Consider the following 17,646-nt stretch of genomic DNA (forward strand, 5'->3'; position numbering starts at 1 on the left):
ACTTCGCTCCCGCTTGCCGTCAACTGGACACCGTTCTTAACCTCCCATGTGAAAAATGGGCACATTAATAATACCAACGCCGTAGGGCTGTGAAGGTTAAGCAATATTCATGTAAGGCGCTTATTGCACGCCTTCGTCTGGTATCCGGGAACAAAGGGGGATGGATTCAAAGTTAGTAGGTGCCGCGGCCAGAACAAGGACCGTCCGTCCTTAAAAGAGAAAAAAGACATGCAAAGCCCGGCGACCCGCTCCTAACAAGACTTTATAGCTAGAGCGTCCGCGAGACCCAGCCTGTGGCCGTGCTAGCCATACTGACTCCGTAGTAGCTAACCATAGAGTTGCGGAAGTGGCCCGTCCCCTTCCTCTCGCGGTCCAACGGCTTGACGAAGCTTCTGGGAACTTCTCTGGCGCGGGGCATTGTGGGCTTGCTGGGCGGCCCGGACACGGAGGACAGAGGACTGGCGGGCCGCTGAACAAGCTTCCAAGATGATGGTGAGTGGAGTCTCGCGCATCCATCGCCATCCGCCGCCATCTGGCCGGTGCTGTTGCAACCGGGCCGGGGTCCGGCCTGTAGGAGCCTCTCCAGCCTTCCGCCTCTGACCTAATCCCGACACCCTGCCTGTGGGCTCTTCCGACCCGCCGCGGCCTGGCTCAGCCCTGCCCAGGAGCAGGAGCGGTTGGCTAGAGCCCTACGGGGCTTGAAGCGCTGGTCAGTTCGGGGACTACAGGTCCCAGGGTGCTTCGGGGCCGCGGATCCACTTCGAGGACGCGTTTTTCGAGCCCTCAGTCTAGCCCTGTTGAAGCCGAGTGCAGGCTGGGCGTGTGTACGCGGTCGGCCGCCAGACCTGGAGGCCCGGGCAGCTCTGGGAGGTGCAGGATGGGAAGGCGTGCGCTTGAGCGCGCAGAGGCAGCGTGGGGATCTTAGGTTGGGCCGAGTCGAGCGCAAGCCGACTCCTCCACTCGTGCCTGAATCCATTCACTCACTCAGTCGTTAAGTAGATGCGTTTGTAGTGCTTTCTGAATGTACCAAGCACATCTCGATGCCGGAGATGCAGCCTCTCAGCCAGGAGAATGGGCAAGGCAAATGGGGACACGGCGTCAGACACGGGAAGATTTGGGCTCTGACTCCAGTGGCTTTGGATGGGTTATTCTGCTTGACTACCCGAGTCTCGTTTCCTTAGGGTAGTATGTGTGTATTAGTTTTACACTAACGTGAGAGTCTCCTGAAGGTTTACCTGTAGCCCTACCTCCCCCTTTCTCCATTTAACCTGCCTTTCAGAGCGGCGTGAGGTATCCTTCACTCTACAGCTTTGATGGTAAATCTGAGTTGCTGTTGAACAGGGTCAGCTTCTGTGTGTGTGTGTGTGTGTGTGTGTCGGAACTGGGGTTTGAACTCAGGGCCTCATGCTTGATCGGCAGGCGCTGTATCACTTGAGTCACTGCCAACCCAGGGCCAGCTTCTAATGTGGTGTTCTGTGGCAAAACCCTGTGCACCTGGCATTTCTTAACTTTCTACTCAGTTCTGTTCTCTTCTCCTGTTTTCTGCAACTTCTCCCTATCCTTATAAGTGTCCTTCTACCAAATGCCTTGTGAGTGCAGCTTGTACTCAAGGTAGAAGGAATTTGTACAGAAGCATCTATCTATGCTTCCTTCTCCCCTTCATGTCCTCAGAACTGCCCCCTTTCAGTTCATCTTCAACGTTACCTGTTCCTAGCTAGGCATGGTAGTGCATATCTGTAACCCCAGCATTTGGAGACTGAGGCTGGAGGATCATGAATTTAAGGCCATCCTGGGCTCCATAGTGACACCCTGTCTTAAAACAAAATTACCTGTTTAAGTACGTATTGATTTTGTGCAGAGACAGGATAGTATAGTGTAACTAGTTGAGTTAGGGCTCTGGAGCAATACGGAATGCCTATGTGTGTAACTCAGCTCTGCCCTATACTAGTGTGTGACTTTGAACATGTTATTTAATTTCTGGTCATTAGTCTTTTAGAAGGAATAGCAATAAATAATTGTTATAATGGACTCAGCAAATTAATAACGTGTAAAGTGTCTAGTGTGAAGTTAAGCACTCATTAGATGCTGGCTAGGCTCTTGCTTGCTTCCTTTCTCCTAGTACTGCTATCATAGATTTGATTGGCTTTCAAAGAACTGGGATTAGAACCAAAGCTCTTCCAGGGCTGGGGATGTAGCTCAGTGGTAGAGCACTTGCCCTAGCATGGGCACTGCTTTGGGTTTGATCCCCAGCATTGCAATACAAACCCTTCACCAAAGGACTACAGACCAGACACCTGGGTTTTACCTGCTCTGTCAGATAGGCTTGTTTACCTGCTGGGTATCTCTCTCCTTTTGAAATGTGAAACTTCTGTCACCAGGAATCCTCCATGCTGTCATCAAATTGGTCTCTGATATTCTAGAAGTCTTCAGTGATGGAAAGAGGTAAACAGGTCCCCTGAAGCCTCAGCCCTGTGACTTTGATTCAGCTGGAACAGAATGTATATCTTTGTTTTTGTGTTGGTGAGCTGTGTGCCTTGGCATCTATCACCTGGTTTTGTTTTATAGACCATAAAGCGTAATGTTAAATAAGCCCTTTTGTGGAGGATGAAGTGGAAGATCTTTAAGCTGAAACTCCTAAGCCTTTTCTGATACCCTTGGCAGACAGTGGAGGATTAAAAATAGTGAGATTGAAAATAACTTGGACAGACCATGGGCTTTCCAACTCATTGCCTGCTCCTGGGAACTGGGAGGAGAGAGCCCATCTTGCTTGGCCTGGGTTGGCTCCCTCCAGTGCTCCATCCTTTCACTCCCCATTAGATCTCCTCTTCCCTGCCTGCCATTTCTGAAGGGCCTACAAGGCATAGAGAACTTGGGGAATATGTGGTCAGCTGCTTTCAAATCCTTGCGTACTTAAGAATTCTCAGTTAAAGCTAGTGTCACTCTATTGCTAGTTTCCCCCCCCCCCAAAAAGTCAAGAAGTTGGTGCTTTTTTTTAAAATCTTTTGTGGTATAGAGTTTTGAACTCAGGGCCTTATGCTTGCTAGGCAAGAACAGTTGATTTTTTTGTTTTGTTTTGATGGGACTTGGGATTTAAACTCGGGGCTTCATGCTTTCAAAGCAGTGCTCTACCACTTGAGTCACATACCTCCAGTCCATTTTGGTCTCTGGGTATTTTGGAGATGGGTCTGGTGAACTATTTGCCCAGGCTGGCCTCAATCTGTGATCCTCCCATGTCAGCCTTGTAAGTAGCTAGGATTATAGGTGTAAGCCACTAGCACCTGGCTAGGAACAACTGAATTTTTAATACCAAAAGTTGCTAGATAATGCTTCATGTGTGGCAATATCTTGGTGCTCTACAAAGTAAGAGTATTATGGCCCTTACATTTGTGAAACTCATACTTTAAAGTGGATGGCAATGTAAAGGATGAGAACAAAGGAAAGTGGAGAGAATTTTAAGTTGCCCCGATCCAGATGCCCCTGTTTAGTGCCAAAGAGACAGTTTGGGCTCTGATGAATTGCTGGCCTGATGGCTTAGAAGTGGTTTTGGTAGAAAATTATAATTTTCCAACATAACAAAAGATGTAGCTTAGAACTGGATTACTTGGCTCCTTCTCTTCTTACCTCCTCCCAGTTCAAAATGCTTGCATCTTTTTCTTCTTTTTTTTTTTTTTGGTTATTTTTGGTGATACTTGGTTGAACTTGGGGCCTCACACTTACTAGACAAAGGCTGTACCACTTGTGCTCCGCCACCAGCCCTTATTTTCTTCAGTTATTTTTCAGATAGGGTCTTTTACTTTGTCCCAGCTGGCCTCAGACCATGATTCTGCCTGTGTGTCTTGGAATTACAGACATGCACCACCACACTCAGCTAATTTGTTGACATGAGGCCTCGAAAACTTACTGCTCTGGCTGGCCTTGAAGCATGATCTCCTCCCCATCTCCTCTTCCTGAGAAACTGTGATTATAGGCATGAGCTACGATGCTCAGCCACTTAGCATCTCTGAGTAGCCAGTGTTCTCTTAGATCTGCAGTTAGGCTCAACACACTCAAGCCTCAGCACAACCTTATTTGTAGTTTTAGCTTTTTTCTGGAAAATTGGCTTATCTTGCCCACTATAGCCACTCTGCTTCCTGTCATAACACTGCTTTCCCTGAATATGAAGAATCTGCATTTCTTGTGCTATGTCACTTTGTGGGGTTGGTACTTGCACATTTTTTATAGGAAGTCTGGTGGGTTTGGGGAACATGAACTATGATTGTGAGAGGGCTATCAACACTGAAGGAAAGCTTGAGGTGACTCTTACAGATGAGGGTACAACTTGGAAGTGGAAGTGAGAAAACATCTGCAAAAACATTGGACAAGTTAGCCCATTGGTGAGGTGAAAGAACCTGTCGGAGCTGCTTTAGGTTTGACTCAGGTTGGTTTTCATTGAAAGCAGAAGATTCTGTCTAGGGCAGAGGTAGGCCAGAGGAAATTCAAGGCTTCCCTAAGGAATGATTTAGCAGGACCATGAGAAGGTGGGGACTTTGGGAGGCATATCATTCCATTACAGATGGATCCAGAGACCAGGTCCATGCTAGGAGTATAAAGAAGCCACTTCTTGCCACCAGACCTGGAACACAAAAATTTCCCTCCAGTTCCATGCCTGACCATGGTAGAGCAGAGTTATTGACAAGTATTCTTGTGTAAAAACTTTAAAGAATTTGCTGGGCATTTTCCAGTCCTCTCTTATACATTTATTTGTGTATTATATCTTGCCTCTTAGTCATTTTATCCAGTGGTTTTGTTTAAATGTGAATCACAGCATGTGATTCCTCTGCTAAAAGCTTTTCCAGGACTTCCCCTTTGGTTAGGAACACAATCTAAACTCCTTAGTGTGGCCTGTTGCAAGGCTGTGTGACTTACTTTCTGCCCACCTTTTCACCTGTATTCCAGTCTTCTTGTCGTTTGCTCCCCTTCAGCTATACTAGCTAAAGGAATCAAACTTGTTAAGGAATTGCCCAGTTAATATGGACTTGTACTCATGGTTGCAAGACCATGTCTGGAGTGTGAATTTCTCATTAGGGGTCAGCCCTGTACATTCCTGTGCCTTCTCTATTCAGTATGAAGTACCTTTGGGGGTGGAAGAGGGCACTGGCTTTCAAAAAATAAATTTAAATTATAGTCTGCTAACATATGTAAAAAAAACCGACAGTAAAATTGTTGAAATAGTATTTCCTCTTACTACATTCTGGCTTTAGAGGGAGAGGTTTGGCAGTACTGGTGTTTGAGCTCAGGTCTTTGAGCTTGCGAGGCAGGCACTTGACCTCTTGAGCCATGCCTCTAGTCCTCCATTTTGTTTGCATGTATAATTAATCAAACATGGATGACAATCTATAGTTAACAACTCATCCCTGAAGGCTGGGGCTTGGATGTATAGAGGGGATCTCTGGTTTGCCAACCACTGTCTGTGTTTCTGGGCATTGAAGGAAAGTTATCTAAGCAGGCGTATTATTAATTAACTAATTAATTAATTTGCTTACTTACCTGAGATAGGGTCACACTGTGCTGGCCTTGAACTCACCACATAGCCTAGATTGGCCTTGAACTTGCAGTCCTTCTGCCTGAGGCCTTTGAAAACAAGTAGCATCCCCTGTCTTCCCAGATTTTCCAGAGTAGGTCTGCAAAGAAAGCTATTGCCTGAGTAGTTACCCTTCTGGGGGCCAATGTGAAAAAAAGACAAAAACTACTCTGGGGTATTAGATTGGAAATTAGTCACATAGAAGGGTATGAAGCCAGTATGAGGAGGAAACATAGCTGTATGATGTAGGTGTTCAGTTTTGTCAGGCAAGACAAAAGTGTTTTTTGTTATTCTGCCTATCTTCCTACATTCCAACTAAAGGTCACTCATAAAGAGGTTTGCATGGACATCTCCAGGATAGGATCTCAAGCTGTTGGCACCTTGTGTACTGCATCTGCTTCTTTAAGCACAATCTTTGTCGTTTTAGACAAAACCTACTCTAGACAAGTGGATATTTGCTGGGGGGTACTGCTCTTCATCCTGTATTGTGACCTGGTTCTTCAGCATAGGGAATGAAGTTGAAAGTTGAAAAGGCCATATTCATTTAGCTGGGAACTAGAAAACACATGATTTGTTCTCTTAGACTAGATCAGTGCTTCTCAAACCATTTTCCTGCCTAGCACACCTGCAGGGTAGACTTCAGCCTTGGTGGTGCCCCTGGAGGAAGAGGCAATTTGGGGAATGGATATGGTGGATAGTAGGGGATTGCACTTTTAAAAGACCCTAGATAATTCTGTTATGGAGGAATTGGGAGGATCTTTCCTGTCCACTGCCCCCTTGAGTCTCCTGTTTTAGATGATTATTGAAGCAGTCGATTGTTCTTTCTTCTCTAGCCCACACCAGTTATCCTGTTGAAAGAGGGGACGGATAGCTCCCAAGGCATCCCTCAGCTCGTGAGTAACATCAGTGCCTGCCAAGTGATTGCTGAGGCTGTCAGAACCACCTTGGGTCCCCGTGGCATGGACAAGCTTATTGTGGATGGCCGAGGTAAGTCTCCAGGGTTCCTCAGGGCTGTGTAAGAGAGGAGGCATCTGGAGAGTGTTGAGACTAGCATAGGGTGACATCAGAAGGCACACTGCTTGTAAGATCCCTAAGGAATTGATCACTCTAGTGCAGTGCCATTTCTTACCTTGTCCTGAATGCTGAGTTCTTGTGGGAATATATAGGAGACTCTCTCTCTCTCTCTCTCTCTCTCTCTCTCTCTCTCTTTTTTTTGGTTGGCACTGGGGTTTGAACTCGGCCTCACGCTTGCTAGGTAGGCACTCTTACTGCTTGAGCCACTCCATCAGACCATGCTCTTTAAGTTTTAATGTATTAATTGACATGTGAAATACTGGGGTATCAGCTGTCATAAAAGTGTCTAAATACTTTCTCATTCAAATTTTTTCTTTTTTTTCTGAGACAAGGTCTCATGATATAACCCAGGCTGACCTTGAACTTGAGATCAGCCTTTTGAGAGCTGGTATTATAGGCAAGCACCACAACACCTGACTCCTTTAAAGCGTGTGTGTGGGGGGGGTGCTGGGGTTTGAATTCAGAGCTTCACATTTGCTAGTCAGGCACACTAACTCTTGGCCATGGCTTCAGCCCTTTTTCTCTGGTTATTTTTGAGATAGGGTCTCGGTTTTTGCACAGGGTGGCCTGGACCACGATCCTCCTATTTTATGTTTTCTGTCATTGCTGGTATGACAAACATGTGCCACTACACCCAGTTTTTTCTCACTGAACTGCAGTCTCACAAGCTTTTTTGCCCAGGCTAACCTAGAACCTCCATCAGGTATGCATGTCACCAGGATGCCCAGCTACTGGTTGAGATGGGGTTTTGCAAACTTTTTGCTCAGGCTGGCCTTGAGCCACAATCCTCCCAATCTCAACCTTCCACGTAGCACTAGGATTATAGACATGAGCCACCGGTGTCCAGCTTAAAGACTTTTTTAAATATCTAGTTGAACTGTACTAATTGCTATTCAGAGAAAATCAGGAGCCTGTGTTCTTTAAAAGCTTGTGACTTCAGCTCTTTTTACACAGAATTAACTAACTATATAAAGATCAAATTGGAGTGGGCACCAGTGGGTCATGCCTGTAATTCTAGCTAGTTGAGAGGTGAGATGGGGAGAATTGAGGTTCAGGCTAGCCCAGGCAAATAGTTTGTGAGATCCATGTCCAAAATAACCAGAGCAAAATGGACTGGAAGTGTGGCTCAAGAGGTAGAGCTCCTGCTTTGCAGGCATGAAGCCCTTGAGTTCAAACTGCATTCCTGTCCACCCCTTCCCCTGCCAAAGATTAGATACCATCCCTTCTGCCCCATCTCAATAGAAATTATACCAGGGGCCAGGTGTGGTGGTTCATGCCTGTAATCTCAGCTATGTAGGAAGAAGAGATGGAAGGAGCTGGGGCAAAAGTGAGCCAGATCCTGTCTCAAAAAAACAAGCCCAGTGTGGCACGTCTATAATCTCAGCTAAGCTGATCCCAGCTAGACAGGAGGCAGAGATAGAATCAAGGTCCAAGTTCAGCTCTAGGCAGAAAAGGAGTGGTAGACCCTATTTGAAAAATAAAGGGAAACAAAAAGGGCTCAAGTAGTAGTGCTTACCTGGCAGATTTGAGGTCCTGAGTTTAAACCCCAGTACTCCCTCGTGTCTCCCCCCCCCCAAAAAAAATAGACTGCAGGTCCAAATAGAAGAACATAATTTAAGAAAGGGGCTTTAAATTTTTATGTTTGTTTCTCTTAAGGCAAAGCAACAATTTCTAATGATGGTGCCACAATTCTGAAACTTCTTGATGTTGTCCACCCTGCTGCAAAGACATTAGTGGATATTGCCAAATCCCAAGATGCTGAGGTACCGAAAATCAGTCATACATATTTAAGTGATGGTTGGAACACATGCTTGCTTGCTACTTCACTCTTCTCATAATTTTTTTAATTTTACATCCAAAATTATAATTGAACAAGTAATGAATGCTTGTAAAAACATTTAAAATTAAAAAATTAATAATCTTCAAAAGTTCATATAACTCTTTGCATATAGCTTTCCTGTCCATTAACATATTATGAATGGCAATGGTCTTTAGGTCTAAGTCCTACAGACTAAGTCTAAACTCTGAGAACAGGGTTTGTGTGCTGTTATTCATGTGAGTTGCTAAGTAAATAATTTAACCTCTCATCTGTTAAAATCTTGTAAAACAGAACTAGAAGCTCCGAGGTTGCGTTTGTGTTTGTGTGTGTGTAATGATTGTAAAACATATATAACATAAAGTTTGTCTTTTCTGTTTGTTGCAAAAACCTATCTTCCAGAAAAGATCTTGACATCCATTTAAGGATAGTGCCTGAAGTGGAGTTTCAGGGCCTTGCTCCCTGAACTTCAGAAAATGTGCACTGCCTGTCATGCTCTTTCAGGTTGGTGATGGCACCACTTCAGTGACCCTGTTGGCTGCAGAATTTCTGAAGCAGGTGAAACCATATGTGGAGGAAGGTCTGCATCCCCAGATCATCATCCGAGCTTTTCGCACAGCCACCCAGTTGGTATGGGAGTACTGGTTCATTTGGCCTTGTGCCTGGGCACCTCACATTTCTCTTAGTGAGGTCAATAACTTTACTGGGGTATGGGGGGACTGCAGAACAGGGTTCTGGTAGGCATTTCCTGACTTCTCCCTAGGAATCTTAAGTTTTACCTTTCAGTAGCTATTTATTGAGATAGATTAAGCCTCAGGTTGGAGTCAGCCTGGTCAACTATGACATAGACATACGCTCTTAGAAGGTAAGAGGTTGAATAGCTAGGTCTCAAGACATGCTGTGAGGTTCTTGATAAAAAACAAAACCAGCATGTCTTGAGACCTAGCTATTCAACCTCTTACCTTCTTTTTGTGATCTGGGGCAAATCATTTAATCCCTCTAGGATTTACTTTCTCCTTTGCTGTCTATTTTGGGTGGTAACATTAAAGTGAGATTACATGAGGACTACTTTGGAAGTTGTCGTAGGTGTTCTTAGTAAATTAGAAGGTTTGGCCTAATCTAGTGTTATTTCTTGTTTTCATTCATTTGTCTTAGTGTGTTACATACAGTTCTAGAGCTAAATCCTGGAAACACCCTAATGATTCTTCAGAACTGCATACCTACTCTACATTTCTAACTTTGAGAGTTTCCTAAACTATAGACTTTTATGTTTCCCTAGGTAGCTACAAGACCCAGGAATGTGGTTTTGCTGTAGAGTAGAAATGCTTTAAGATTTGGGAGTAAACAGGCTGGGAACTAATGAGAGATTAAATCCACTTTATCAGTTTGCCTTTAGCATGAGAGGCTCATTCAACCTCTGTTCTTGGCAGGCAGTTAACAAGATCAAAGAGATTGCTGTGACTGTGAAGAAGCAAGATAAAGTGTAAGTTTGCAGTGGGCTTTGTCAGAACCTTGGCTTCCTGTGGCGAAGCTGGATGCAGAAGCATGTTGCAATTCCTATATGAGCCTGTGGCTATTTGGCTCTCGTCAGATCCTTGGTTGTACAGCACAAAAGAGGCTGTAGACTATAGTTTAAAAGCTGTCACACGTGAGGTCTCTGACTATAGCTGCCATATGTCACTGATAAATCTATCCCAGAGATGCAGAATGTGAAGTTGGACAGGGCTGTGTTTAGAGGCTGGAAGGGAACTACTTCATGTGGCAGTAGAATCAGGTAAGGGGTTCGGTCTTTTAAGACCTGATGCACGTTCTGCTCATGTATTCCAGAGAACAGAGGAAGCTGCTGGAAAAGTGTGCCATGACAGCTCTGAGTTCCAAGCTGATCTCTCATCAGAAAGCCTTCTTCGCTAAAATGGTGGTTGATGCTGTGATGATGCTAGATGAATTGCTGCAGCTTAAAATGATTGGAATCAAGAAGGTACAAGGTGGAGCCCTAGAGGTAAGGCTGCTAGCTCCTTAGATGACTTCTGTGTTCCTTCAGCCCTGTGGGACTCTTCAGTCAGCTTCATATGGGAGGAGGGCACACAGTACAGTTGGAGGGAGAATGCATATTGGACAGGAAGTCAGACTTTGACTGTGCCTTCCCATACTGTCACTACACACTGTGTCTGGATACATTTTGTAATCTTTGTGGATCTGTATTTGCTTGTCAGAATAGAAGATTGGACTGATTGATTTTTTCTTGTTTCTTCATGTCAGTGTCAGGACATGATAAGGCTACCTCAGAGCAATTTATCTGTGATCCTCCCAATTAGTGATAAATCTGAGAGTATTTTTCAGTTCATTCTTCACTCCTAAGTGATACCATCAAGCTCTCCCTTCTTTTATTTATCTTGAATAGATGAACAATAATTAAAACTGTATAAAAAGGCCTAGAGTGAAAAGTGAGAATGTTCCATATACTTGCCTGCCCTATATGAAAGTACTATTATTAGTTTGCAAGTATGTCTCCTAGAATTACTGTATGTACATACAGTATATATGCAAAAGCTGTTTTTAAACACAATTGCTTATAATGTTTTGTAACTTGCTTTTGTTCATCTAACATCATATTTTAGTAATTGATCCATACCAGCATGTTAGCTCTTAACTCAGTGCCATCCAGTGTGGTAGCCGTTGTCCACATGTGACAGTTGAGCATTTGAAATAACAGCTGATGCAACTAAGAAGCTGAATTTTTTTTTTTTTTCTGGAAGCACTGGATTTTGAACTCGGCCAAATACTTGCTAGGCAGAAGCTGAATTTTTAATTTACTTTAAATAGCAATATGTGACTAGTCCCTATGCTGTATTGGACAGCACAGCTGTTAACTCATTTTTTTTTTTAACACAATAGCATCTGTCTGGAAACATTCTTTTGGGGTGGGGAGGCAGTACTGGGGCAGTTGAACTCAGGGCCTGGTCCTTGCTAAGCCAGGTACTCTACTATTTGAGCCATTCCACCAGCCCTTTTTGTGTTGGCTATTTTTCAGATAGGGTCTGGCTTTAAGACCAGGCTGGCCTAGACTGCTATCCTTCTATTTGTGCTTCTCCAGGTAGCTGGGATGACAGGTGAGCACCACCACACCTATCCATTGGGTGAGATGGACTGGGCTGGCCTTGAACTATGATCCTTCCAAGCTCTGCCTCCCAAGTAGCTAGGATTGTAGGCTTGAGCCTGGAAAGAGTCTTTGGTATTGGTGTCTCCACACTACTTTTGACTTTTCTTCATGTTTGGCAGTACTGACATTTGAACTCAGGGCATCATGCTTGCTGGGCAGGTGTTCTACCAATTGAACCATTCCACCAGCCTGCCCTTTTGACTTTTCAATTTCTGGCCTACTGTGTTTCTTGTTAACGTTCTTTCTCATTAACTTCAGTGTCTTTCCTGTACAAATGTATAGGGAAATCCTTCACATCTTCTGAACCTTCCAACCTCCATTAATTCTTGAGATTAGATTGACATTCACTAAACCAAAATTCAGAACTAATTTTGTTTTGGTGGTGTTGGGATTGAATCCAGGGCCTGTTACCGCTGAAATACATCTCTAATGTAAAACTAATAATCTTGGTTTTTGTTTGTTTTGCTTTTTGTTTGTTTAGTGAGAGGTCTCAATATGCAGCCCAGCCTAGCCTGGAACTCATGACCCTCCTGCCTCGGCTTCCCAAGTGCTGGGGTTAAAGGCATATACCACCATACTGGGCTTTAGAACTAACAATCTTATTTGATGAGAAAGCCAGGAATGCTAAGCCACACTTATGTTTTCCCCAGAATGCCTCACACTCATTTGATGCATATAAAAACTTGTGTTTTTGAGACAGGGTCTTGCTGTATAGCACAGGCTGGCCTCAAACTTGCAGTCCGCTTGTCTCAGCATAACAAGTTGCTGGGATTATAGATATGCACCAACACGTCTGGCCTTATGTATAAAAACTTGACGCAGAATTCAGTAAATGCTGGTAGTGATTATTATTCTTAGGGTTAACTGAGAACCTCCTGATCGATGTCTTTAGTTATCACCTCTCCCTTTCCTGAGCCTCACATATTTCTTTAATCTCCTTTATTCATTTCTGGGACCAGTGTCACCCTTCCCAATCTTTCATTCCCTAAATCTTTCTGTTGCAGGGTGAAAACTTCACACTTTACTCCTCCCTATAAAACCTTCTGGGTTTCACATTTCCTTGTTTAAGAGCTAGGATTTAGCAGGGCCTGTAAGGTCCTACATTGGCCCTTGCCCTTTCCTTCTGCTCTCCATATTCCTTACTGCCTCATCCTGCCCTCTTATTTTATATTCCAGTGACTTCAAAAGACTTTATTCTGTGACTATGTAACACTGCTCCCACCTCTTGGAAACACCCCTTTTTCTGTTGGACTGATTTCGCTCATCCATAAGCTCATCTTGATTTAGCTTATACATCACTCCTTTAGGAGGCTGTGGATTCGAATGATGTAGGAACTGGGGATAGGTGCTATTCATGGGTAAGCTATAGTATTATAGATTAGCACTGAGAGAGAACCAAAAGGTCAGTGAACTGATAACCCTTTTTTCATGGAATGGGAAATGATTTGGTCATACAGTAAGACAGAGTGCTGAGATTTGAATCTAAGTCTTATGATATGCTAAAGTCAGTCCTGAGTGCTAGCCCTGCAGTTAAATCCAACCCACAAGAAATTCTTTATGGACCAAATGGTAGAAGCTCATGGCTGGAGGGATTGATATGTGAAGGGCCACAATGACAACTGCTGAGGGTTTCTGATTCTGAGGACCTTTTGGTTTTGCGTTCTGGCTATAACACTTCTGTGGGGTGTGTATATGTGTGTGTTTGCATGCTTGTGCATGTGCAGTAGGAGGAGACTTGAAGGTGGGGAGGTGGGGGTAGAAGGAAAAAGCATTGTACTGCTTTTGCCTTATTTATAACTGTCTGGGGCCTTTTCTGGTACCATATTTGAATATATTGTTATTCCTTAACAGGTGCTTCAGAGGCTAGCCTTAGGGATAGTCCAAACAGTTCTTTACCATGCTTTGTCTCTACATACTGAATTATTTCTCTCATAGTAAAGGAACAACTGAAATATGTTTTTGGGTTACTTTTTTTTTTTTACAAAATGATTTGTCTCAAATATTGTGATAATAGGAAGGCTGCTACAGCAATAAAATTAAAATAGGGTTAATTCTTTCAGGTACGTGGGAAGAGCAAGTACTGTCTTAGCAAAGCACTAGCTAGATTTGATTTCCTGCTGGAACTAAACCATTGAGCTATCTGTCTGTGTATAACAGGAGTCTCAGCTGGTGGCCGGTGTTGCATTCAAAAAGACGTTCTCTTATGCTGGGTTTGAAATGCAACCCAAAAAGTACAATAACCCCATGATCGCCCTTTTAAATGTTGAGCTGGAACTTAAAGCTGAGAAGGATAATGCTGAAATCAGAGTCCATACAGTTGAGGTAAGCTTTTGCCCTTCCTCACCAGTATATAGCTAGAAGCTTTGTGGAAATGGATAGCTTTCTGGGCCAGAGCCTTGGGTTTCCTGGCCCAGACTGGGCTCAAGCCTGGTTCTGTTTCTCAGACTCCTGTGGTCCCTTCTCTTATTCTGAGTGTTGATATTTAAATGCTGGGTCAATTACTTTCTAATTCTGTGCTTTCTCTAAGTGACCTCAACCTGAGGCAGTTTGGATACTAAAGACCTGTTGAATCACTATGCTTTGGCTCTGGGAATGGGGTTGGCAAGGGGTCTCTACCTACACAGTCTGCCTGGTATTGTCATTCCCCTTGGTCTGGCAGGTGTGGGCTCCTCCCCTTTTAGATTGGGTGTCATGTACTCTTATGCTCTGGTCATTGCTATTAACTAAGGCTGCCTCTGGAGGTAGTATCAATGTCATCAGTGCAGAATGGCCTTTGGGGGAGGGGTCTTATCATTGAACAGGCATGAGCACAGCACCTCAGAAGAGGCTAGAACTCGCCAGGCTAAACTATTTTTCACACCTTGGCAGCACCAGTTCTGGATAGCTCCCTGCCTTGGGATTACTTTGTGCTTTTGTGTTTCAAAGTATTATGTGGTTTATGTCAATTTAAAGGTCCCTTGTTCGTTTGTACTGAAGGGTGAGTATTCTGTTTTCCCCTGTTAATACCCAGATAAATCAGCATGTTTTATTTGGGGGCAGGATTTTAGCCTACCATACATGCCACCCTACATCCTAAAATATCCTCTTTCTGGGCTTCTAGGATTATCAGGCAATTGTTGATGCTGAGTGGAACATTCTCTATGACAAACTGGAAAAGATTCATCAATCTGGAGCCAAAGTCATCTTGTCTAAACTCCCCATTGGAGATGTGGCCACCCAGTACTTTGCTGATAGGGACATGTTCTGCGCTGGCCGTGTGCCTGAGGAGGATCTGAAGAGGACAGTGATGGTAACCAAATTTTCATAGGCTGTCCCTCATGGTCCTGAGTTTTCCATTCCTGGTATAATGGAGTATAGTGTCAGGTTGGCCCTGTCTTTTCAACTCCTGCTTTTGCCAAGAAGTACTCTATTCCCAGTGTTTGTGTGCCTGGTAATAACTGCTTTCAAGTTAGTTTAACCAAAACAAGTCAGGAAGTGAATCTGGTTTGATGGAATCCATCAATAATGCTATCAGCTGGACAAGCTCAGTAAGTGATGCTTCCAGCCAGATGTTGTCCCATTCTTTACTGTTTCACAAATGCTGCTCTTAGGTCTAAAGTACCACCCCTATGTTCACTTGCTGAACCGCAAAACACCCTAGTCTGAGGGAGGGTGTGTAGACTGAAAGCAAGGGACCCCATCTCCTTTTAATCAGATTCACTTGCCTTTCATGTGTCTTAGTTCTGTTTTGTTTTCTCTTTGGGGGATAGGAGTACAGGTCACCTGGAGGTCAAAGGAAAGGTGGTTTATCAGGAGTCTGGGATAGTGTGGCAGAGTCCAGCATGGGAACTGGTTTGGAGGCTGGGTGGGGTGGCAGGAAACCAGTTAGCCTCATTTTGAGTCTTCACTGCTAGATGATCTTGCTTTCCTTCCTCTTTAGGCATGTGGAGGCTCGATCCAGACCAGTGTGAATGCTCTGACTGTGGATGTTCTGGGCCGCTGCCAGCTATTTGAAGAGACTCAGATTGGAGGCGAGAGGTGAGTGGATCTGGGCTGTCTATAGGCTCAGAAGGGCAGAACTGCTTGGGTCTGCCCTTCTGCCTGTTGGGTGTGGTATATAGCTTGTGCAGTTGTTTTTTTGAGGTCCTACCTTCTGGGACATGAAGAGCTTATATACATAGTGTTACAGGAGGAAGAAGACCTAGTTGGGACTTAACATCTGATGCCACAGTCTTTGATGCATACCCCTGTTGTACAGTCCCAGACCTTTCCAAGGAAATGTCTTTAAGGTTAGGAATGGGCATCCTGAGTGAAGATCAAAAGAGCAGCTGCTAAGTGTTGGGATGGTTTAGTAGGGAGAACAGGCATGGTGACAGAAAGGAGTTCATGTGTATACAACTTCATCCTGGGTATAGGTACAATTTCTTTACTGGCTGTCCCAAGGCCAAGACTTGCACCTTCATTCTCCGTGGTGGCGCTGAACAGTTTATGGAGGAGACAGAGCGATCCTTACATGATGCTATTATGATTGTCAGGAGGGCCATCAAGGTAATGGGTTGGTGACCTCCTGCCTGCACAACCTTCTCTACCTTCCAACTGATCAGATACTGTATTTGTGTGCTGATCCCTTTCCTATGTAATCTTCCCTTCCCTGGGTGGCATGGTAGGCCCTGATTTGCCTTGAAATTTACAGAGAAACAGCCTTTGTCTCAAAAATAAGTCATATTGTCTTAAATACTAAGATTTTTCTTGTTACTAAACTGCAGAGCTCATGTATTCAGCTATCCTAGTGATTATGCCAGTGTCCTCAGCCTCAGCTGCCCTTTGGTGACATTGAGGTTGAAGTTGGAATGTGTTAGTGGCATTTCTGGGCTCCTGAGGCTTGGGATGGGGGAAGAAATGAGGCCTCATTCTCTTCCTATGCTGGGGGTCTGCTTGCATTGAGAGGTAGTCTGGTCTCTGCAGAATGATTCAGTGGTTGCTGGTGGCGGGGCCATTGAGATGGAGCTCTCCAAGTACCTACGGGATTACTCACGGACTATTCCAGGAAAACAGCAGCTGTTGATTGGGGCATATGCCAAGGCCTTGGAGATTATCCCACGCCAGCTGTGTGACAATGCTGGCTTTGATGCCACAAACATCCTTAATAAGCTGCGGGCTCGGCATGCCCAGGTAGGTCCTTCTCATCAGGGTCTAGGAACTGGGTGGAAGGGACCAGATTTTGAACCTGCTGTGCTCACTCAGCCCAGATGTTGGGTTGAAACTAAACCCAGTGTAACTACCTCTGTAGGCAGAGGGAAAGCCAGGGTACCAGGCCTGGAAATAGCAACTTCTGGGGAGAGGGCCCACACTCTTAAGTTGTCAGCATATCTAAGATTGGAAGGAAGTTGTTAGCAGGAGTCAGGTGGGAAGAGGCACTGCCAGGTTTCTGTTGGGACACCATAGGGAGATGCTGTCTTCCTTAAGGGAGTGCTGCCAAGTTCACAGAGTCTAAATTCCTGATAATTTGTGTCTTTTGGAAAGTATGCAAGAAAAAAAATTAGGGAGCAGTTCCATATTGCCTTCTTTCTTTTTCTCCTCTTCAGGGGGGCATGTGGTATGGAGTGGACATCAACAATGAGGACATTGCTGACAACTTCCAGGCCTTTGTGTGGGAGCCAGCCATGGTGCGGATCAATGCTCTGACAGCAGCCTCTGAGGCTGCATGCCTTATTGTGTCTGTAGATGAGACCATCAAGAACCCCCGCTCCACTGTGGACACTCCCCCAGCAGCTGGCCGGGGCCGGGGCCGCCTCCACTGAGCGGCATCACACCTGGCTGGCAGGCTGGCTTTTAGGTGTGCTTCCCCTCCCTGGCTTGGTGAATTGGTATGTGAAGAAATGGTAGTAATTGGCCCACTATGTTCTCACTGGAGGTTATTTAAATAAAACTTAAGACTTAGAATTCAGTTTGTACATTATTTGGGCACAGTAGTTTTACTCATAAGTGTCCTACTGCCTCTCATAATTAGTTTTGTGTATATTCACCAATGAGGTAGATAGAGGGGCCTGTGTGGCC

General features: G+C 44.7%; 1 protein-coding gene across 1 annotated transcript; it reads left to right on the forward strand.

Annotated features, from left to right (window-relative positions):
* Window positions 1–333: 333 nt before the first annotated feature.
* Window positions 334–17,532, forward strand: Cct7 (chaperonin containing TCP1 subunit 7). Its single transcript, XM_020179424.2, has 12 exons — window positions 334–492; window positions 6,394–6,547; window positions 8,291–8,397; window positions 8,955–9,080; window positions 9,881–9,933; window positions 10,278–10,449; window positions 13,768–13,932; window positions 14,711–14,899; window positions 15,530–15,627; window positions 16,005–16,137; window positions 16,555–16,761; window positions 17,175–17,532. The coding sequence occupies exons 1-12, from the start codon at window positions 487–489 to the stop codon at window positions 17,388–17,390; spliced, it is 1,626 nt and encodes a 541-aa protein (XP_020035013.1). The 5' UTR covers window positions 334–486; the 3' UTR covers window positions 17,391–17,532.
* The last annotated feature ends 114 nt before the right edge of the window (window positions 17,533–17,646 follow it).

Source organism: Castor canadensis, chromosome 12 (assembly GCF_047511655.1).
Source record: "Castor canadensis chromosome 12, mCasCan1.hap1v2, whole genome shotgun sequence".
In the NCBI taxonomy this organism is placed as follows: Eukaryota; Metazoa; Chordata; class Mammalia; order Rodentia; family Castoridae; genus Castor; species Castor canadensis.